At 37.3% G+C, this 21,735-nt stretch overlaps 4 protein-coding genes and 1 pseudogene across 6 annotated transcripts; 2 read left to right on the top strand and 3 right to left on the bottom strand.

Annotated features, from left to right (window-relative positions):
- The first annotated feature begins 40 nt into the window (after positions 1-40).
- LOC110419861 (NOL1/NOP2/sun family protein / antitermination NusB domain-containing protein) lies at positions 41-5,718 on the top strand. 2 transcript variants are annotated; one of them, XM_021432987.2, is made up of 17 exons: positions 41-307; positions 542-604; positions 977-1,131; positions 1,410-1,523; positions 1,818-1,883; positions 2,080-2,163; positions 2,244-2,330; positions 2,552-2,643; positions 2,729-2,789; positions 3,054-3,113; positions 3,398-3,458; positions 3,714-3,821; positions 4,170-4,288; positions 4,367-4,438; positions 4,607-4,692; positions 4,791-4,887; positions 4,970-5,718. In XM_021432987.2, exons 1-17 carry the CDS (start codon positions 184-186, stop codon positions 5,099-5,101), a joined length of 1,581 nt encoding a protein of 526 aa, XP_021288662.1. In that variant the 5' UTR covers positions 41-183; the 3' UTR covers positions 5,102-5,718. The 2 variants fall into 2 exon arrangements, 1 of the variants encoding a protein (XP_021288662.1); XR_002445493.1 differs by lacking the exon at positions 4,970-5,718 and having other exon boundaries at positions 4,614-4,692; positions 4,791-4,885.
- A 1,154-nt stretch (positions 5,719-6,872) lies between these two features.
- On the bottom strand, positions 6,873-7,841 carry LOC110418918 (protein IWS1 homolog 1 pseudogene; annotated as a pseudogene).
- A 909-nt stretch (positions 7,842-8,750) lies between these two features.
- On the top strand, positions 8,751-12,958 carry AHG2 (Polynucleotidyl transferase, ribonuclease H-like superfamily protein). The gene is made up of 7 exons (XM_021432147.1): positions 8,751-9,241; positions 9,769-9,899; positions 10,014-10,342; positions 10,567-10,677; positions 11,097-11,223; positions 11,305-11,575; positions 11,923-12,958. Exons 1-7 carry the CDS (start codon positions 8,868-8,870, stop codon positions 12,764-12,766), a joined length of 2,187 nt encoding a protein of 728 aa, XP_021287822.1. The 5' UTR covers positions 8,751-8,867; the 3' UTR covers positions 12,767-12,958.
- A 255-nt stretch (positions 12,959-13,213) lies between these two features.
- LOC110419879 (early nodulin-like protein 21) lies at positions 13,214-14,355 on the bottom strand. Of its 2 annotated transcripts, none has more exons than XM_021433008.1 (3): positions 14,037-14,355; positions 13,717-13,969; positions 13,214-13,613 (listed from the first exon to the last, which is right to left on the bottom strand). In XM_021433008.1, exons 2-3 carry the CDS (start codon positions 13,916-13,918, stop codon positions 13,228-13,230), a joined length of 588 nt encoding a protein of 195 aa, XP_021288683.1. In that variant the 5' UTR covers positions 13,919-13,969; positions 14,037-14,355; the 3' UTR covers positions 13,214-13,227. The 2 variants fall into 2 exon arrangements, with proteins under 2 accessions (XP_021288683.1, XP_021288682.1); XM_021433007.1 differs by having other exon boundaries at positions 13,717-13,930.
- Positions 14,356-18,131: 3,776 nt separating this feature from the next.
- Positions 18,132-20,726, bottom strand: LOC110419385 (Concanavalin A-like lectin protein kinase family protein). Its single transcript, XM_021432403.2, has 2 exons — positions 20,711-20,726; positions 18,132-20,613 (listed from the first exon to the last, which is right to left on the bottom strand). Exon 2 carries the CDS (start codon positions 20,553-20,555, stop codon positions 18,570-18,572), a length of 1,986 nt encoding a protein of 661 aa, XP_021288078.1. The 5' UTR covers positions 20,556-20,613; positions 20,711-20,726; the 3' UTR covers positions 18,132-18,569.
- Positions 20,727-21,735: the final 1,009 nt, after the last annotated feature.

Here is a 21,735-nt window from a genome sequence, read left to right as displayed (position 1 = left end):
TAGACTAACTCAATCCACATTTTGGAGCTCTGCAGCGCATCAAAAGAGCGGCATCGACACCGGACGGGGTTTTGCCGTTTTTGTTTGCTTGCGTATGTTATCCCAAAAAACAACCAGAGTGAACAAAACATAGGCTTGTTGGGTTGCTCTGGTCGTGTTTCAATACAAGAAACCAAAGCATCGATGGCAAACGTGCTGCCTCTTCATGTCTTTTCTTCTTCACAAGCACAGAAAACTTCCTCCAGGCCATTGAAACTCACCAAGAGAACTAACAAGTCTGACATATCCATTTCTACTGCTAAAAAAGGTAGCTTGCTGCTGTTTCTTTCCCAGAAACTGTTATAAAGAAAGTTTTTAGACCCAGAAATTAATATGGAAGACTAAAATATCTGGAACTCAAGTTTCAATCTTTTTTGTAGAATCTTTAGGTTGCAGGTTTTTAGCTGATGTAGGACAATTTGGGTTACATTTATACGAGTTAGAACTTTTAAGTGTAGTCTCATGTTGCTTGTTTTGATGATAAAAAAATGTGACAATTCAGGTCTTCTCAGTCCCTCACACAAAATCCAGAAGTTGAATTTGGAGGTTTCTCCCCATAGAGCTGGTAATTTTAGTTTCTCTCTCTGGTTTCTTATGGAATTCATTTTTGTTGTGCCAATTTTTAAGGCGGCATAATGAATGGTTGAAATTGTGTTTACAATTGCATGCATTACTCTTTTTTTTTAAAAGTGCATGCATTACTCACTTCATACCTTTTTTTAAGATTTGAAATTCTACTAGTATAAGTGTGGTATTTTTCCATCCAAATAATTGTCTTGATCAGCAATCAAGTGTATAAGTATCATGTTTATAATATCATATTTCTTACTCTTGGTTGTTTTGAGAATAAATATAAGGTCAAGGTAGTTGGTCTTAAGAGTATTCTACCTTATATTGTTGATTTTCTTATGTGGACGTTTTTTTATGACTTGTACAGTATCTGCGGTGAGGTTGATGAGAATTGAGCTAGGCGGTGCATTTGCTGACCTTTTAAATGAGAAAGGAAAGGGTTCTGGTGATAATGAGATGGGATATGTGGAAAGAACTCTTGGCTTTCGCACTCGTGCTTTAGATGATCGAGATCTTAGATTGGTCATCTTTCTTTTACCTTTCTTTTCTTTCATGTGCTAATGTTGCTCTATTATTTTAGTGCGATGTTAGTCTAGGCAGTCATCAAGAGATTTTTAAGAGTGTTTTATATCTAACTTATCAAAATGCTTAAACTGGTTTAACCAGGCTGTATATTTTGTTTCCTTGCTTCTAATGGAGGTTAGAGATGCTTTTTCGAAGGACTTCCTAGATGAACTTAAACAAGTTAAATAAATGGCAATAAGTTTTTTAAAGAAGTCATTATGTTTGGAATGTCATAGGTTACAGATATTGTTGGAGGCACCATTCGTTGGAGGAGATATCTTGATCATTTGATTGGATCACTATGCCATGATAAAAGTGTGTTTAGCAGCATGGAACCACTTCTTTTACAGGTTCTTTTTCTTCAGATATTCTGTAGGGCTCTGTTCATAATATTCCTTCAATATTTATGTGGTTTATTTATTTATTTATTTTAATAGTTTTAAGTCAGCTTCATAAAGTGGCTTTTATTGATTTTTCAATTTTTGCACGAACAATCTTTTTTTGCCTCAGCATTTGCACTAACAATATACTAGTTTATTAATTTCCCCTTCTGAATGACTTGCTTATGTGCTTGGAAACAAAGCCGAGTCAATTTGGAGTGTTGAAACTTGAATGTATTTAATTTTTCTCGTCTATTCTTTTAGATTCTCCGTATTGGTTTCTACGAAATTGTCAAGCTTAATATGCCACCGTATGCTGTTGTAGATGAGGTAAAATCTGTTCATTTTTCTGATAATTGCATGTTTCTTTCTTCTTTCTACCTTGAAGATCCTCCATGTGAAACCATCAAATATTTTTATTTAAAAAGCTCTATATGTGATGGCATATGTCAATTTGGATCTTACTTCAGATAAGGTTTTGGACTAAAATCGTTTCTGTTGTCAACTTTGTTATGTATAAGTGCAGAATGTGAAACTTGCAAAGGTTGCTCTTCGGCCTGGTGCTGGTAACATGGTCAATGGGATCCTCCGGAAGTTAGTTTTGGTTAAGGTTTGCCACTTTCTGTTTATGTGATTGAAATAGTGAGCAATAATCAGGTTTTTTATGTCTTCTTCACTTGGGGTTTGCAGGAAAATAACTCCCTTCCTCTACCCAAATTGGAAGGTGATGATCGTGCACAAGCACGTGCTCTTGCTACTCTTTATTCTCATCCTGTTGTAAGTCTGCGATTGTAAACCTCTGCTTGTAGTTATTTTAGAAATATGTATAGGATAATGTGCAATGGTAATTTCATAATCCTGACTGGTAACTTGATCTGTGGTTTATCATGAGTTGGTAAATTGAAGCATAAAACAATTGTCTTAGTTCATAAATTTTCTAACTTTCTCCATATCCTTAGTGCTAACTTTTATCCTGCCTATTTATCTAATTTTTCTAGTGGATGGTAAGGCGATGGACGAAGTATCTCGGGCAAGAAGAAGCAATTCGGCTGATGATGTGGAACAATAGTGACCCCAGCTTCAGCTTAAGGTTTTCTGTCACATTTTTCTTGCTTTCTGAATATAATATTCATGTCATATTGATTCTAAGACTAATTCTTCCAGACTGATATCAGGGCAAACTCTGGAAAGGGAATTACTAGAGATGACCTTGTGACGCAGCTTAATTCCTTGAAGGTGCTTGATTACCATATTCTTTGCCTTATTAGTTATCATTTTTCCTACAGTCCATTAAAATATTTGAAACACACATGATAGTATTGCTTCTGGTAATATGGCATTAATAAGGTCTTTCACCTTAATGCAACTTAATTCTTATTATGTAATTCTTCCTTCACCCCTACCCTTTTACTCATGCTTAAGTATGCACGGACTAGTTTATCTGTTATAACACAGTCGTATGCTATGCCCCTAAATATTAGTTTTCTATTTTGACTGCAGGTCCCACATGAGGTTTCTTTGCATTTGGATGATTTTGTGCATCTAAAAGTTGGTTTGCAGGTAGGAGTTTGATATGTAAATTTTTCCAACTTAGGTGTTATGCTCATACATCATATGGTGCCATTTTGAAGTCTATGCTTGAGGCTAGCAAATGTGAATTATAAGTTGAAATTTGTTGGTACAGCACATGCAGTCTGTTTTTCTTTGTGAGAGCAGATCACAGTGTTCCCTACCAAAAAGGCACTTACATGTTGCGTCTGTAGCTACCAATATTGGTGGTTATCTGGAAACTGAAATTACTGCTTAGTGCACAGTATCTTGATTACATACTCGTCCAATTTCAGAATGTCATACGAGCTGGGCTGCTGAAAGAAGGTCTCTGTTCTGTCCAGGATGAAAGTGCAGGTATGGTTCACTGTCTTCAGCCTAGGTTTCACGCAAAGCTTATTTGGACAGAGAAAAAGTTAAGGTTTGTAATTAAGGTATTCTATATTATAATAACATTACAGTATGTAAAGTTCCTGTGGGGTACTTAGATGTCCCTGCAAAACTAAATGTTGGTAAAGCACTTTTCATTTCCGGATCAATGAAAAATTCTTCTGAACTTGATTTGGATTTTATACAACTTGTCCTTTAAATTATATCAAAATCTCATTGCAGGTCTAGTAGTTTCTGTTGTGGATCCTCAACCGGGTGATGACATTATAGACTGTTGTGCTGCTCCTGGAGGGAAGACTCTTTACATGGCATCTCGGTTGAGTGGAAAAGGTATACCTGCCAACTTTATCTGATTGCAGCTTTCTTCTTTTTTATTAATTGAACTTACTTAGCAGTCATTTTCAGGCATCAAGAAGATTTCAATTTTATATTATTCCCTCTGTTATACATGTATGTATACACACACAATAAGAATGAGCTCTTCCACCTTAAGTTCAGATCTAGCAGAATCTTTTGGTTAATGTAAAGAAGCACAACACAATCTGCATTTAGATGGCCTAGAACTTCTCTGGCCATGCTAATTTAATTTTATAATTTCTCATTGTAAGATGATGCCAAAACTAATTCATGTTTTTTGGCTGCTGAAAACCATGATGTGATTCCTTATTTGATTCTTAGGCAAAGTGCATGCAATTGACATAAACAAAGGCCGCTTGAGAATCCTTAGAGAGACAGCTGTTGTGCAAAAAGTCAATGGTGTTGTTGCTACAATCCATGCTGATCTTCGTGCTGTTGCTGTAAGTTCTTCTCTTAAAAGCTTAGTTTTTCAAAAAATATGGAACTGCTTACGTATCTCTCTACTCTAAAACTTGTAGGAGAATAGTCTACTCAAATCTGGTAAAGTTTTGTTGGATGCTCCCTGTTCTGGACTTGGGGTTCTCTCCAAGGTAACATGATATGACCATGAATTGTTAAATGTTTACTTGCTGCAAGCTTTTACAAATATTTAAAATTTTCTTCTAATTCTTCTGCCCACTCTCCCAGCTACCTACTTTTCTATTTTGGGGGAGATGAGATATATCTAACCACTCTTTCTTTCATTTACTGTTTTGAAGAGAGCAGATTTGCGATGGAATAGAAGTTTAGAAGATCTGGAACAACTTAAGAATTTGCAGGATGAGCTACTTGATGCAGCTTCCACGTGAGATCTATGTTCTCCTCTGCACATAGGGTCTTACTCTTTGATTGAATGTATGATTCCAACTTTTTAACCTTACAGCATTTGTTCTGCATTTATAGACTGGTGAGCCCGGGAGGTGTGTTAATATACAGTACCTGCTCCATTGATCCTGAAGAGAATGAAGACAGGGTGGATGCTTTTCTTGGCAGGCATCCTGTAAGAGCAATGGCTTTTTCCTCAACTTCTGTGCTGGAATTTTATTTATTAATTGATTATTTTTTTAACTTTCCTTTTTCAGGAATTCAGAATAGATCCTGTTGATAGATATGTACCATCAGATTTCGTTACAAAACAAGGTTTCTATCTCTCTAATCCGCTGAAACATTCGCTAGATGGAGCATTTGCAGCTCGTCTTGTACGGGCTTTGTGAAGAAATGAGTAGAGTACAGCAACCCTTGATGGTCTATGTGAAGAGCTCACTACATGGCTGAGTTCTCTCTTTGATACTGAGCCACTGCAGTGAATAGCTCATGCTTCCAGCATTATCAAATCAACTTGATTTCATTGAATTAACCCTAGAAGGACACAGTGCCGAAGAATAAAGATCTTACCAGTGCTTCAGCATGATTTGTGGGAGGCCCTTAAGAAACAGATCATACCGATTCTGTAGCCTGATATATTGCTTACCAGGCAAACTGCTAAAGCTTGCAGTCTGGTGATGACAATGGAAGCTGCTCGAGGAGCTTTTTCATGGTACGTTAAAGCTGAATTTAAACCAGCAGGTCGTTTGCACATGGGTCTGCTTGGACAGAATTCCTAGTATTGGCAGGATACAATGTAACAGTCTTTTTCGTTTGTGAAAGTGTATAATGGATGCTGGGAAAAAAATAATAATAAACACTAGTATTTCCCTTATGAAATACTTAATACTCTTTTTTTTTTTTATTTTCTGATGATTCAACATTTCTTTTGTCATAAACCCTAGTATCTCCTCTCATCAGAACTGTAATTATTTTTCATAATAATTGCATCGAGCGTCATCGTTAAACGGCTTACTCAACCTTATACGTATGTTCTTTCTTTTTGCAAGTAAAACTTATTCCAATTGGAATATTGATATGCATATACATGAATGTAACAGAAAAAGAAGTAACCTATTTTGGGACTCTTGAGCAAGGTTGACGTTTTCAGCCATACTGGCTGACAGGTTTGAAGTCTTTTGAAAGCATGCATAAAAGCCATTTTCGGATAATTTATATAAGTAGGTAACCATAAAACAATTACCAGACTTAGTCTAAGTGGTCATCTCATCAGGAGACAGGGAGTTTGAGTTCAAGGAGAAAAAGAAGGACGTGAAGAAGCAGAAAGATCAGCAAAAAGGAAAATACAAGATGCCATACGTTTTAGTTGTCCATGATGAATGCATGGCTGGTTACCTTAAGATTTGCAGTATATAACGAAGACTAAACTCAGCTAATCAGTGCGGATAAATTTTAATGGCCTCGGTTCTGCATTTGTCACAGTGCAGCAAAACACCAGAAATACTTGATTTTGACAGGACTTTTGCATTTTTGGATACAGAGTCTCGATCTAGTAGCTAGGCCAAGACACAGCCAGCCAGTTATGAGGAGAAACAGCTAAGCATAGGCAAGTTAGTTGGAGGCATTCTGCATATGAAGGAGGTTCTACCTCCTCATCAAGTCCTCAACCTCCTTGAGGCTGTAAAACGGGATTGTAGGTAGAAATCAACAACATATATGCAACCAAGACTGTTGATGTGAAGCATTCTCCTTGGCTTGGGGTATGCAAGGCAGAACAATTCTTTGCATTTCATACTACACCAGAAAGAGGAAAGCAATACTATCAAGCTTAGGACTGCAGGGTATTTTATTCAACCGCAAGGGAACACTCATCGAGTTATCATCATTTTAGCGGGGATGATTTACAGCAAGCTGCTTATGTTTTTGGTTTGACAATCAACTGAAATTTTGATGATGAGTCTTGCTAAATATCACATGAAAAGCATGTTGATGATTAGAAAGCTTGGTGGTAGAAACTGATGCTCATGACAATGGCAAAGACAAAAACAATGATGTTAAAAAATTTAACTTGATTTATAACAACTTAAAATTTACAGAAAATTTCTTTGACAGCAAAATTGTCAAGAAGATACAATAGAACATATAAGAACTTGTTTGACATCACACACTTAGGAGCGTACGACGACCCTCAGCACTAAGCTTTGCAGCTTGCAGCGGCTTCTTTCTGGATGCTTTCAACTGCTTCAACCTATGCTCTATCCTTTGGCGAGAGTCTCCTTGTACTCGTTGTTGTCTAGAAGAAGTTCTGGCTATCTCTGGGTTGTACTTAGATTGGGGACGTACTGCATAAACAAGTGAAGCTGGCTCGGGCCTTGTAACATGTTGCCTCATGGAAGATGATCGGGAACTTAGCTTATGCTCCTTGGCAACACTGACGTCCAAATCACAAGCCTTTAATTCCGCCATTGCAGGTTTGCTCACAGGCTTTTGCATCACGGGAACATGAATATCATCATCATCATTTCTCAGGTCAGAGAACCTTGTACTCTTGTTGAAGATGCTTCGGCTCCATCTGTGGATCAAATCCTTAGCGATCCTTCTGTTGGAAACTGTTTCCTCCTCATATTTCGATAGGAACATAATCGCCCTTCCAAGACTGCTCCTCTTGAACTGCTCTCGTCGGTAATCTTGCTCTAAATCGATCGGAAAATCTGCCAGGATGTTCAGAACTGCTCCACGGATATTGGCATTCGGCAGGCTGCCGTCAGGAAGGGGCTCTTGCCAGTTCTTCAAGACAGTAAGGACCCCATGATCCAAGAACTGAAGCTGAAAGCTTTTCTTGGACAAAACCTCGGTAAGAAATGGCAACTTCTTGAGCTTGTTGATGGCAGGTGGGCCTTCTCTGTTGAGCTGTGCATCGTCTTCAGCAACGATCGTGAGCTCAGCCAGTACTTTCTCGACAAACAAGCTGATTTCTTCAGAACTTTTCTCGACCTTCCTCCTCCTCTTGACAGCATCGAACATGGCATTGATTTCTGGATCCTCCTTCCCTCTCTCCCTCTTCTTTCCTTCCACAACGCTCTGCTTCTTCATGACGCAATCCCTCCGGGAAAAACGGTGGTCACCCATCACACTGATCATAAAGCTGTAAGGTTCTTTCGTTAACTTTGCAATGTCAAACTACTTTCAGGTTCTTGCATGAACAGGTATTTAAAGGTATCTGAACAATCCTTATGTAATAAGAGTTCCTAATATTTAGGAAGTTTCAATTTCAAAAAAAAAAAAACAAAAAAATTTAGAAAGTTTGATTTAAACCAACAAAGCTTTAAAAATCTTGAAAAAGCTGAGATTTATTCATATTTAAAATAATTATTAATTCAAAAAACAGAGATAAAACTATCCCAAACTCTAACAGCTTCATACTTTTGCTTCAAGCAGGCTGAAAAAGAAGGAATTAATTCAAGTTAATAAACAAATAATATTCACTTAAAACGACCCTTTTTCTTTTATGAAATTATTATGCATTATGTTGAGTTATAATATTAACCAAAATTAATAATTTATTTTATCATATAAATAATGAAATTAAAATGCCATATTGAATATATATATATATATATATATATATTAATGAATGCAATTCAATTGAGTTACTCACATTTAAAGCATCGTGTCGTAATTTAAATTCAAAGAAATACCTCGATTTTTTTTAAATATATTTTTTATTTTTACTAGAAAAGAAAAATATTAACTGTTTTAAATTATAAGATGTGAAAAATGTTTTACAAGATATGTTGTTGTATATGAAATGTGAGTCGAAAATAAAAATAAATAGTAATTAAGAATTTAAATTTTGTTAAATAAAAAAATATTTATAATAAAAAATTTCAAAATAATTTAATTTATTTGAAAGTTTTATTTATAATTATAGAAGGAAAATCCCAAAATATGTGAGAAACGACATCATTTTGCCAACTGCTTTGCCTTTTACGTATGCCTGCGATATCTTAAAGGCTTAAGTCCCCAGGCCAACCACGGCCCAAAAACCCAAAACCAAATCTCGATATCCCCTTCTAAAACCCCATCACCACCACAGCCCTCACCGCCGCCGCCGCCGCCGCCGCCGCTTCTGCCATATGCCACCGCTATGCTCCGATGAACACCACAAAACAGTGGCCCAAGAGGGCCTTAATCCTCTCACGTCTCCTAACACGTGCGTTCTTCTCCAACAACAGCACCAGCACCTGTTCTTCCCCTTCCCCGACGTTCCCTCTAAAGCACGTGACCAGATCCAACTTCGACTCGGCCCTCGTTGAGCTCCGTTCACACGTGCGAGCAGCCGACTTTGTGGCCATCGACTTGGAAATGACGGGGGTCACTAGCGCGCCGTGGCGGGAATCGTTCGAGTTTGACCGGTTCGATATTCGGTATCTTAAAGTCAAAGATTCGGCCGAGAAATTCGCTGTTATTCAGTTTGGAGTTTGCCCTTTTCATTGGGACTCGGTTAAGCAATCGTTCATTGCTCACCCGTTAGTCTTCTCTTCCCAACTCATGTGATTCTGTTTTATTAAGCTCTTTCTATACATATTGTTAATGCCATTTCAGGGTGAAAAGAAGGGTCATTTCTTGTTACTATAGAGAAAAAAATGGTTTTTTATGATTGATTTTAGCTTAATTTGAGCTGTTTTAAGTGTTTGATTGATGATAAATTAAGAGAGAAGGAAAAAAACGAAGGCAATTTGAGCTCTTTGTGGAGAACTATGTATGGCAAAGTTAACAAAGAACAGGGGAGAGCAAAAAGAACAAGAAAATATAGGACTTTGGTGTAAATTCACTGTAATTGTTATGAGGAAAGCGAGTAGGATCATTGCTTCATTCCCCTTTAATCTGCAAAATTGAATCTTTGAATGATGTATCTAACTTTGGTGTAAATTCATCGTAATTGCTATGAGGAAAGGGTGTAGGATCATTGCTTTGTTCCCCTTTAATCTGCAAAATTGAATCTTTGAATGATGTCTCTTATTAATGGATTCGACTGTTTAATAACCCTTGACAGGCACAATTTCTTTGTATTTCCTCGTCAAGAGATTCCACTAGATGGACCATCTTATGAATTCCTCTGCCAGACGACGTCAATGGATTTTTTGGCTAAATACCAGTTTGATTTCAATGCCTGCATACATGAAGGTATTTTATGTATCTTTGATGTCCCAATTCGTCATTGTTTCCTTTAATGCTTGAGGTACATTTTCTGTGTCTGTGTTTTCTAAGTTGTCCTTACTTTGAGAATTCACATCTCAGGAGTATCTTACTTATCCAGAGGACAAGAAGATGAGGCCCGAAGACGATTAAAATCACTTTATGAAGAGCAGTTAGTGAATTCGTCACATAATTTACGAGAGACTATGGATGTACCCTTGGTCAGAGTGGCAGATGTTCTCTTCACTGAAAGAATGAAGAAAAGATTGAGTGAATGGCGTGATGAGTTGTTACAGAATAGGAGTAGAGGGCCTCAAGATCAAGGGGCTTCAAATGACTTGAATCAACAATTTCAAACAGTTTTCTTTAAGATGCGTCCTGCTCTGAGTTTGAATGGTTTCACTTCTCATCAACTCAGTCTGATACGAATGGTAAATGTTGTTGCATCTCTCTCTGGTTCTGTTTGTAATGTCTTCTCGTTTTATTGATCTCCTACATTCAGTTTCTTCATTGTGACTCTCATTTGGAAACATTCTTGAAGACCATTTCATTCTTGTATCATCAATATATGGTGTTAACAAGAATTATCTTTTAAATGGCTTTATCTTGTCTTTACTGAGGACATCAGATTTAATCTAGGAAACTGACCCTGCAGGTCATAAGGAAGCATTTCAAAGATCTTGTTTATGTTCGTTTCAATGGTGAAAGTTCTTCACAAGAATTAGTGGTTTTTACAGATTCAGAGAGTGATAAGGACAAACTTGTGGTAAGACACATCACATCTGTGAGGAAGATCTGTCAATTAGTTCCATATATTAGATGGTGAATATTCAACTGTTTCTTTTATACAAAACACTAGTTCATAGTTATATGTTACAGGAGTTTCTAAAATGTAGAAGGTAGAATTGTAGATTCTATTATGTTTGTTTCCTTCCAGATGTAGAATGGATTTGTCTTTGGCCTGGTAATACTTTCTGAAACTTTAATTTCACAAGCTGAGCAAATAATTAAGAGAAAAAAAAAATGGAGTTTCAAGACATGGATGTTTGTATGATGTCATCTCATGCAGAAACCTGATGGTGCTGAATTAGATACTGAGACTAAGTATGAATCTGACAGCTGCATTTGGTGTGGCATCATTTGCATGTTGTGATGACTCTACTCTTGTGCCCTGATTTTCTGTAGGAGGAGGTGAAGAATGAGCATTACAGAAGTACAGAAATGAAGATCCATGCTGCAGTGGGGTTCCGTCATGTGATTGATCTCCTTTCCTCGGAAAATAAGTTGATTGTTGGCCACAATTGCATCCTGGGTATGCACACTAGTCTCAGTTAGATGAAGATGTCAAATTAGTCTGATAGATTACTGAAATGCTTTTATTGTGGTGAGACAGATATTGCCCACATACACAGCAAATTCCTAGGTCCTCTTCCTTTGACTGCTGAAGAATTTGTCTCCTGTGTTAACAAGTACTTCCCAAATATCATTGACACCAAAATTCTATTGAATGCTGACAACATACTACAGCGACGGATGAAGAAATCAAGCACATCATTGTCCTCAGCTTTTTCCTTATTATGCCCAGAAATTGCTCATGGGTTTAAAAGTAAAGTTCAGTCTTCTCAGCCATGTGTTAAAGTTGAGGTCCATGTGGATGAAATGAGGTTTGCCTTCCCTTTCCTAACTTACTCTCTATAATATATTAGTTAAAAGCCCTTGATTCATTTTACCATAGTAGCTGGCACTTCCCTCTCTATCCTTCGCCTTTCTCTCCCCCATCAAAATCTGGCTAGTTTTTCAATCGAATTATATAGCTTAATATTAGCTTATTTTCGCTAATTTACTTGAGAGATCTCATTACCCTGTATCATTTTTAAGACTAATTAACTAAACACAGCCACGTCATATTGAATGTGAACATTTATAATGAATCAATAATGCTACTCTTGCTGCCTCTCCCAAGTTGAGGAGCCATCTGGTGGTCCTTTTACACTGAGACTATAACTTGCAGGTCCTCTGATTGGAACTCTGGAGCCAAGCATGAGGCTGGCTACGATGCTTTTATGACAGGCTGTGTGTTTGCTCAGGTCTGTAGTCATCTAGACATTGATTTTCAACTTTATTCAACTTCTGAAAATCTAGTCCAGAATGAAAAGCTCCAGAAGCACATGAACCTTCTATATCTGAGTTGGATTAATGGAGATATTATTGATCTAAGGACAGGTAGCAGGACTGCAGAATTTTTGGGTTCTAATATCCTCAGAAAGCGGTTTCCACGGATTTTATACAAGAACATTGTTTTAATCTGGGGATTCCCATCTAAACTAAAACCAAGTGTGATAAGAGAATGCATCTGCAAAACCCTTGGCCCTACTTCTGTTATTTCCATCTACCGAATGGATCAAACTGCAGTGTTTGTTCAGTTCAGCAAGGCAGAATTGGTCTTAGACTTTCTGATTTTGAAGGAAAGCCTAGAACGAAGTGATGATGCCATTTCTGTTCTGCATCCTCTTTCACAACTTTTGGAAGGTGGAAATACTCATGCTGCTAGTTATGAAACATATAAAGATATCTGCGAATCACCTGTCTCAGAATTGTTGTTCGCAGATCAAGCGGAGGCTGTAGGTATCAAATGGAAGACCAAATTGTTGCCATCGGATGTAGTGGAGAGGCAAGAGGATAATCATTTCCATCTAGAAAATGCACTGGATCATACTCCAGAGACTGTTGAAAAATCCAAGATAAGGAAGGCAGAGGATGTAGTACATGATTCATCGAATAAGCAGTTGACATGTGATGAGATCATCGATTCTCTTCTTAAAGTCGAAAAGATTAGAAGAACCACTAATTTGTAACTCAAGGCTTAAATTAAAGGCCATTTTTTGAGCTCTTTTTCCTCTTACTTTCACATTGAGATTTTTGTATACAAATGTTAGGATTACTGAGTACAATGATAAAATTTAGAAGTGTGAGATCACATTTTGATGGCAATTTTTAAGCCATCTTCTGTACATGAACAATTTGTCTATGAAATAAAATTTATATATTCTTGACATTGGATTCTGACTGCCCGTGTACTGGCTAATCCTTTCTTTGTTTTCAAGCTTGCTCAACAGATGTATATAAATCTAAAGGGGAGAAAGGCTAAAGAAGGCAAAAGAATGGCAACAAATCAAACTACATTGTAACCAAATTCATGACAGAAACAGTCATTAAACAACAGAAAGCACAAAATAGTTATAAGAATATCAAATAAAACAAACCATGGAGGTAAGGAACGAAACCAAATAAGAGCTCCTAAACTAGATAGTATATACTACATTAGCAAATACATAATAACCAACATGCCCCCAAGAGCAGTCATGAAGTAGGATGCAACCGTCAGCTTGATAGTAGAATTCTGAGGTGGCGGCCCCCAAAATGAGTCCCAACCACCCCCATCATGATCAGATCCATCATCCCCATTAGGTGAAGGTGCAGGCTGAGGAGAACTGATTGCAGGGTGCACCATCACCCGAACAATCAGTTTCTGACCAGCTTTGCAGTGACCGCGCTCCCCACTGATGAAGTAGAAGAACCCGTATCGATCAAACTGGAACACAGTGTCCCCATCTTCGAACTTAAAGATTGGATTAGACACACTGCACTTGGTGTAGCTTGTCTTGTTCACCACCAGCACCGAGTCATTGTTGTACTTGAAATCTAATGACAGAAAAGCAAAACATAAGTGACAAAACTAGTGATTAATCTGTTTCCGCTACTAAACTGTACTGTTTTTGTAGACACAAGTATAGTGTAAACTTACGAAGAGAATCCCCAACATGAAACCTGTTCCTGGTAGCCCATTCATTGTAGGTTTCAGACTCATTCCCAGTTGGTTTCCTCCACCCTCTCTCTTCACCAACCTTGAACTCAAAAGAAGTAGCAGCAACCATGACCATGAAGATCAAAACCAGAGAAAACAAAGCACTGTTTTTGCAGAGTTTTGGAAGAGAAAAAGAACCCATGTTTTTCCTTTCCTGAAAGCCTCAAAAATCTCTCGAAACTCAGCTACCAAACTGAAAGCAAACTCTGGGTTTTCAAGTTATAAGGGAAGCAAAGTGGCATGGCAGTTAAGTTAGTTACCTTCCTTCGCGTGGGGTTGATTAGTGGGGTTGGACAGTTAAAGCCCTGATAGTCCCCCACGTTGTTTGACCTCGTCTTTCACACTTGGTTATGCCCTGCTCTCCAGCTAAGTGGATCCCACTGATCAGTTGATTCAACGGCTGTGATCGTAGCCAAATCATGTAGATCATGCTGGTTAATTAGCTCAGAAGTAGACATGTTCATAGCAATTCTTGAGTAGATGATAATCAGGAAATTCGCCATTTCTGTTCTTTCACTAAACAGGAAATAATGTTGAATGAAGATGGTGAAATCCTGAGACTTCCCATGTGAGAGTGCACTGCTGGAAGTTAATAGTATTGTCAGGATTTCCAGGGAAATTCCCTGTTAGAGATTGTATTCTGCCAGACCATAAATATATGACTAAATATATATATATGATTTGGGTGAATTCAGTACCAGTGGGTTTATGAATATTGACAATTTGACAAGCTTTCTAAAATAAGGTATACTGTCCAATAAATGCCTTTACAATCTTTTAGGTATAATATATAAATAAATTCTTAATTAAACGTAATAAAAAAAATTTATTTAAATATTTTTAAATAATTTAAAAACTTATTTAAATATTATATCATCTTTTTATATACTTTTACATAATTTTAATGATAAATCTTACAACTTATCTTAAGTTATTTTTTTTTTATTTATGATAATATAATTATTTTACTCGTGACATGTAACAGATGACTTGGAGAACCGACATAATAATAAAAAAAGTTTTAACGCATATGATCACGTCATCAATTATCACGCGATCGCGGTAAATGGCATGCATGCATTTGATGCCTTGTCATGTAAGAAATAAATAAATAAATGGGGTTATCATAGATGCCTTGCCATGCATGCATGCCACGTGTCACAATCTCAAAGCCCACATATTGTCCCAAGATAAAGAAGGTCTTGACCCACAAAGCACGCGTGATGCAACCCTTCCTCACGTGCACGCCACCTGCTATAGCCGGTCACAATCTCTCCAAAATTGGTTATGAGATTTTATTGCTTACAAAGCCTTCCTTTTCATATTTCCAAACAAAGAAAATTCCAAAAAAAAAAGTAAATAAATAAAAATTGTTGGTAAAACCCATAATAAATGTGACAGTGAAACTCTGGTTCTCAGTTAGAAACTGTCAAATAAAATTGAATAAAAAAAAATAAAACGCTAGGGTTTTGTTTAGGGGACCACTTAACAGCCAGTAGCCGGTCATAGCCATGCATTACTGGTTTTATTCGGTGACAAAAGCTGGTATAAAGAAAGGCTTGCTTTGCCTAAGTGTTCATGGCATTGTGGTTTTAGAGTTACAAACTCTTACGTTACTCTTCTCTTCTCTTTGTTTCTTGTTTCTTCTGTTCTTTTTGGAAAGAAAATATGCTTTCAAAGGGAATGAGTGAAGGGTTTCAATGGTTTTTTTGATATGCCTTGACCTAAGAACCCCATGAAAAGCTGTTATAAGTCGTAACATATGTTTACTTAGAGCTCAAAGAAGTGGTGAAGAACTTGCAGCAAAGGGTTTTTCAGGTGAGTATCTGTGGGTATATCTGTGTTACAAGCAATTTGTTACTCTGGGTATTCATGTGTTAGCATGCATTTTCTTTCTTTCTGGGAAAAGGGTTTGAAATATCTAGGTTTCCATGAAGTTAAAATGCCTCAGACAGGCATGTTTTTGCATTGTAGTTTATAGTTTTCTGCAAGAAAGATGCCTATGTTTGATGATAAACGGATTTGAATGCATGCATACATGCATGTATATGAAAGAGAAAATGTTCTCTTGATCACTTCCAATATAGCTAATGCTAGTATTTTTCTCTTATTTTGGTTTAGATTCTGATGATGATTTTCATGTGACAGAAGGTGAAATCCATGCATGGATGGTGTGTGGAAGAAGAGAAGAGATGGGGAAGATCATAACTATGTTGACAGAAGAGAGAGAGCACAACCCGGCATTAGCTAAAGAAAGTCTTTGCTTTTGTTGGGAGTGTGCTTTCTCTTCTTCTGTCACCATCATCTTTTAACCCCTTCTCTCAAATGTTCCTAGTATCATGATGCCCATTTCACATCAATAACCTCTGCTGTAAATTTTTCCTTGACCCTGTGATCTCTTAATTTACTATTAAGTAAAGTGTTTTACTGCTCTTAAAACTGATCAGTGAATGAAGAATTAAAAGTGATGGATCTTAGAATGTTTCAATATATAGTCTTATGATCCTTCTTTCTATCTTTGTTGATATGCTCTTTAATGATCATCTGGTCAATAACAAGACAAATGATAGATCAATCCCCGACAGAAGCCTAGAAAGATATGGGAATGGGGGTCAGAGCTTTTTGAGATGCTTAATTTGATGATTTAAACCATTGTTTTTGCTCTTATAACTATGTTCTACAACCTAGGAAGTCCAATTATGCTGATGCCCCTCTGACAAAAAGAAAAATGTTATCGCCCTTGTTTTACTAGTGTTTCAGAACTTATATTCTTCTGATATATGAGTCTTTTGCCGAAGTACAATGATTCTGACAGATGATCACAAATGCAAAATATCCTTTGCACATTACTAGTTTAAAGAGAAAAGGAAAAATTGTTTAATGATATATAATTGATGATCAAAGATATATAGAAAAATTAACATAGTGTAGGGTGAGAAAGTTTGTGACTTGTGAGTGCTCCACCTTGACCAGAATATAGGAAGATTGACAGAATATGTGATGGTTTGGAATAGATTTACACCGCTGGTGAAGAATCTCAGATTTATCTTTGTACTAAGAAAGCCCATTTGGCTATTTGCGTAGGTGTCATGCAGACCCAGAAGCATATTGGAACCTTTACACTTAAATAAACAATCCAGAATTTGGAAACTTTCCTTTTCTCTACACTCCTTGAATTGTTTGTATCACATTGGATCAGCAATATTCTTTGCACTATCATTGACAGATATTCTTTATATTAATGGGAGAAAAGGATGGTAGATGCATACCCCATGATGTAATTTGTTTAAGCATGACATTGAATGATATTCTAAACACCTTTCCTGTTTGTTTCTGCTGATGGTTTTATGTCATGAGGGATCAGATGGGACTTCAATGATGACTGCGAACGATTAGTAAAAATGAAATGGAAGCCTACAAAGATCAGTTCAGTAGAGAAGGATGATCCAGCAACTTGTGGACAATAAGATTCAAAAGCATGATTAAATCCAAGTTAAAGATATGGAAGATCAATGCAGGAGGGTTGAAATGGAAGGAAAACTGAAACGTGGATCCAAGGGCTGAGAGTTTTCAATTGTCATGTGGGAAACCTGGAACTGCCTTAACTTTAGCAGCTGAGAACTATTCAGGAAGCAACTATGAAACTTGAATATGACATGAATTTTGACTCAAATGTGGTCCCCCTGTTGCCTGCTTGTAAAACCTTTTTCTTTTTGGCATGGCCTTGCCCTTTCCTCACATCAAACAGAAGAGCTGATACTTTGAAACTCTTTAGGAGAACTTTTATGTAAAAGGGGTAACTAGAGTGTATTGGGCTTATTAAATTAGAATTTCTTTGTAATTTGCACATTGATATCTGCTTTTTTGCAGACCCTTTTGCTTAGTTTGAATGCACTTTCATGGACATGATAAATGATGAAGAGAAGGCACTGGCAAAGCAATCTAAAAATAGCAGTTTAAAGCCTTCAAGGAAAATGATGTCTGGGGTTGGCATGCTCTTGGCAGTTTGATATTCTTGTAGATTTAAAGAGGATGGTGATGTTTGATAATTTACTGTGTTTACATATGCTTGTTGCAGGTTGTGCCACATTTTTTCTTTTCTTTTGTTTTCCCAAGTATACAGTTAAACCAACCATTAAAAAATGCAGTGGACAAGAGTGAAGGTAAATGCCAAGCACCTCTGAAGGGGAGGCAGGCAGGGTGGCCGACAGCGACGAGGGCATGAATGGTCATGTAGGAGGATCTGGAAAGCTTATAATCATGGACATTACACACCCTATCAAGGCCATGTGACAATGAAAAACTAAAAAAAAATCTAAGCAATCATATGAACTGCTTAAGCTCAAAGAAAGATCAGGGGCTTTCTTGCAATGTCACTGTGAAAGGAGTTCGAGCTTTAATATCATTAAAAACTAGAGAAAACACTTCATTTCTTTGTTGGTTTTGTGTACATAAGGAGCAAGACTCTGAATCCAACTCGACCGGAAATTTTGCAATTGCCAAGATGGGAAAGAAACTAATCAGATGAACTAGCAATGGCCAGATCAGAGCAAAGGGCATTTTTAAAACTTTGGGAGGAATATATCTTCAGATTACAGCAGAGACCACATAGTTCAATACAGTACTTTTGAACTCAGACTAAATGAACTCCTAGTCTCTAATTAGCAAACTAAAACAAAGTAGTTAACACTATGATGATGATATAGAAGAACAATGAATGAATCAAACAATTAATGAATATTGCATCTGAGAAAATGAAACCTGACTCTAGGATCAGCTTCGAATTCCCACACTCAAGCAGTTGTTTTGCCTTCTTCGTCATCTGAAACAATGTCCTCAACAGTTAAGCTACAAGAGAAAGAGAGACTTGGTTTCATCCTTGGCACAGCTATTGGCTCCGCCTCGTTGTTAAGGATCTGAAGGACTCTCCTGATTGAAGGCCTCTGAGCACTATCAGGGTGTGCACAGCTCAAACCTATAAGCAGCAGCTTCCTCATTTCTTCCTCTTTGAAATCCCCGTTCAACCTTTTATCAGCAGCTGCAGTGATCCTTCCCTCACCATGCAATTTCCACACCCAGTCAACCAGATTCACCATTTTCTGGCTGTTTGGCTCCCTCTCAATTGGCCTCTTACCACAGGCCACTTCAAGAATGACGACACCATAGCTAAAAACATCAGTTTTTTCAGTTGCTTTCCCATATTGAAGATACTCAGGAGCAAGGTATCCCATAGTTCCTGCAGTAAGTGTCGAAACTGGACTCTTGTCATGATCCATCAGCCTTGCCAATCCGAAATCACCAAGTCTTGGATTAAAGTTCCCATCAAGCATTATATTACTAGTCTTTATGTCTCTGTGGATGACTTGCTGTTCACATTCTTGGTGCAGGTATGCTAAGACAGAGGACAATCCAACAGCAATATGTTGCCTGTGGGGCCATGTTAGCAATAAGCCATTCTCAGCTTCTGGATGAAGCACCTTATCAAGGCTTCCATTGGGCATAAACTCATAAACAAGAAGCAATTCGCCCTTCTCAGCACACCAACCTTGTAGAGGAACCAGATTCTTGTGCCTCAAACAAGCTATAATGGACAATTCAGCAAGAAATTCAGATTTACCTTCATGGGAGTGTTTTGATCTTTTCACTGCACCAATAGTCCCCGAAGAAACGAAAATGGCCTTGTAAACATTTCCAAATGCACCACGTCCTATGATTCTACTTGAGTGAAACCCTCTTGTGGCTGCATATATTTGTTTGTAACTAAACTCCCTTGGCCCTGTCAAAATCTCTGCTTTGAGACACTTTTCTGTTCTCATATCCTTCCATTTCTTCACAGAAACATAACCAAAAACTGCAAGAACCACAAAGACGAAAGCCGGCCCGGCAATCCCAAGTCCTAAACCAAGCCTCTTGTGGTGCTTGTTGGTAGAATTTGATACGGGAACATCTGATATTATTGTAACTGAGCTATCAGATACATTATGAGGATGTGATCTTGGTCTCACAGGCCGGAAACCAAAAGTCTTGAAACTCCAATTCACAATCGAATGAACTTCAGTACTCCCTTCTGTTGAAGCTGAAAAACCAACGAACATATCCTCTTTAAGATAGCCAGCCAAGTCAATATCCACAGATAGTAATGGCGTTGGAGGCTTTAAAGTTGAATAGCTCAAGAAAACATTCAAGGCCCTCAAATCATTCTTGTAATCAATCCAAGCAGTGATCAAATTCCCACTCTTTAAATCAATATCTTGCAACATTGCGTCAGCTGTCTTGATTGAATTGAGCTTGTTGATATCCAAACCAACATGGTTCTGATTCGGATCATTGAACTGAGTATCAAGCTTGGTATCAAACTCAATGGCTAAAAACTTGTTCTTGGTCGACTGCGAAGAGTTAACAAGACCAAGATACCCTCCTGGACTCCCAAGAGTTTGGTTATCAGGTGACAGAAAAAATGTTAAGCCATCACCAAAAGAGCTCGGGTTGACATTGTTGATGGAAAAAGAGAACTTTGTGGTAAAAGAAGCCGTGGTATTGGATTCTTGGTCAAAAAAATGGATTGGGTTGTTGTAGATAAGGCTGCCTGAGCTCGAAGAAGGAACACCAAGCTCCCTGGTGAGGCCTACTACCCCATTTTTAAGATGGGAATCGCCAAGAAGAGTGAGGTTCCTGACAGTGAAGGACTGGAAATCAAAGGTGGCGTTTTCAGCCGATGCTAAAGATGGGAACTTGAAGCTGAAGAGAAGCAAGAAAACAAGAAGGTTTCTTGGTAGCATTGCTTTTGTTCTGTTGGAGACTCTTGGATTGGAAAAGGATTACCCAGAATTGGTTTCTCTGCAAGAATGGAAAGGTTGTAATCAACAATACATAAGTTAAGGCAGTCTGAGAGAATTCATGAGAAACAGAGAGTGAGAGAAAATGTGGTTTAAACCGTTAGAAAACAGGCGCCGGTGGGGATTTGAAGAATTAAAAAAGTAGAAAGGAATGGCATTTTGTTACTCTAATAATCATTTATAGCATAACGGTTGGAAAGACTTGAGTTTTGGACATTTGGGCAAATTTGTGGGGAGGAATGGTGGTCAAAAAACGGTGTAGTTTCGAGGGTGATAATTGAATAATTTGAGGGAGGGACCATGAAAATGAACTGAGAGATACAAAGTGGGATTTCGTTTCAAATGTGACCGTTTTTAAGGTGGGTGGGGGCTGTGTTTTCTGACTATTATTATTATTATTTATTATTTATTACTATTATTTTCCATGACAAAGCCATGTGAATGATTCCCTGGGCATTTGACCGAATAATGTTGGATAGTCTAAAAACCAAAATAAATGGCCTATGGCCCACATATACTTTTTCTTTTGAATAATTTTAATTTTTTTTCACATAGTATTTTAGAAATATATTTTTTTGTGATTAGTTTCGTATATATAAGTTTTATTCTAAAATAGAATTACCACTTAATTTCAATTAGTAAAATTATCAGAATATATTTTTTTAATTTATCAAAAAAAAATTAAGGGTATAACACTTTTTGAAAATATAACCGATTCACGAAAAATAATTGAAAAATTGTATATGAAATTAACCAGTTTTTTCTTATAAAATTGATGGGGTTTAAAATGGTATGTTTTATTTAATAGCAAAAGGAACATATTTTGTTCAAGCAATACTTGCTCAAAAATGATTAAATAATACGAACCCACTGCTGACACTAAATCCCATGAGATGTAGTACCTCTGGGTTAAAGCAACTCAACATGGTCGGTGATATATCTAAACACACACACACACACACACACATATATATATATATATATATATATATATAAAGAAATAAGTACAGATACTTAGAATCTAACTCAAACGGGCAACAAAGAAGGTTGATCAGAAATGGTGGGTGTCAGCTTGGGAAAAGGAGGGAGGGAGGCCAACAGTGAAATGTGAGTTCGGAGAAAT

Source organism: Theobroma umbraticum, unplaced genomic scaffold, assembly GCF_002168275.2.
Source record: "Theobroma umbraticum cultivar Fairchild unplaced genomic scaffold, ASM216827v3 scaffold_67.0, whole genome shotgun sequence".
NCBI lineage: Eukaryota > Viridiplantae > Streptophyta > Magnoliopsida > Malvales > Malvaceae > Theobroma > Theobroma umbraticum.
The sequence above is the reverse complement of the archived record's forward strand: the minus strand, read 5'-3'. Positions and strand labels throughout refer to the sequence as shown.

Bases quoted from the DNA above. Each gene is read 5' to 3' on its own strand.
- LOC110419385 (XM_021432403.2), bottom strand. From the start codon at position 20,555: ATGCTACCAAGAAACCTTCTTGTTTTCTTGCTTCTCTTCAGCTTCAAG.
- AHG2 (XM_021432147.1), top strand. From the start codon at position 8,868: ATGAACACCACAAAACAGTGGCCCAAGAGGGCCTTAATCCTCTCACGT. The intron at 9,242-9,768 runs GTTAGTCTTCTC...AACCCTTGACAG, and splicing joins CAATCGTTCATTGCTCACCC to GCACAATTTCTTTGTATTTC. The intron at 11,224-11,304 runs GTATGCACACTA...GTGGTGAGACAG, and splicing joins TGGCCACAATTGCATCCTGG to ATATTGCCCACATACACAGC.
- LOC110419861 (XM_021432987.2), top strand. From the start codon at position 184: ATGGCAAACGTGCTGCCTCTTCATGTCTTTTCTTCTTCACAAGCACAG. The intron at 308-541 runs GTAGCTTGCTGC...GTGACAATTCAG, and splicing joins CATTTCTACTGCTAAAAAAG to GTCTTCTCAGTCCCTCACAC. The intron at 2,331-2,551 runs GTAAGTCTGCGA...TAATTTTTCTAG, and splicing joins CTCTTTATTCTCATCCTGTT to TGGATGGTAAGGCGATGGAC.
- LOC110419879 (XM_021433008.1), bottom strand. From the start codon at position 13,918: ATGGGTTCTTTTTCTCTTCCAAAACTCTGCAAAAACAGTGCTTTGTTT. The intron at 13,614-13,716 runs GTAAGTTTACAC...TTCTGTCATTAG, and splicing joins TCATGTTGGGGATTCTCTTC to ATTTCAAGTACAACAATGAC.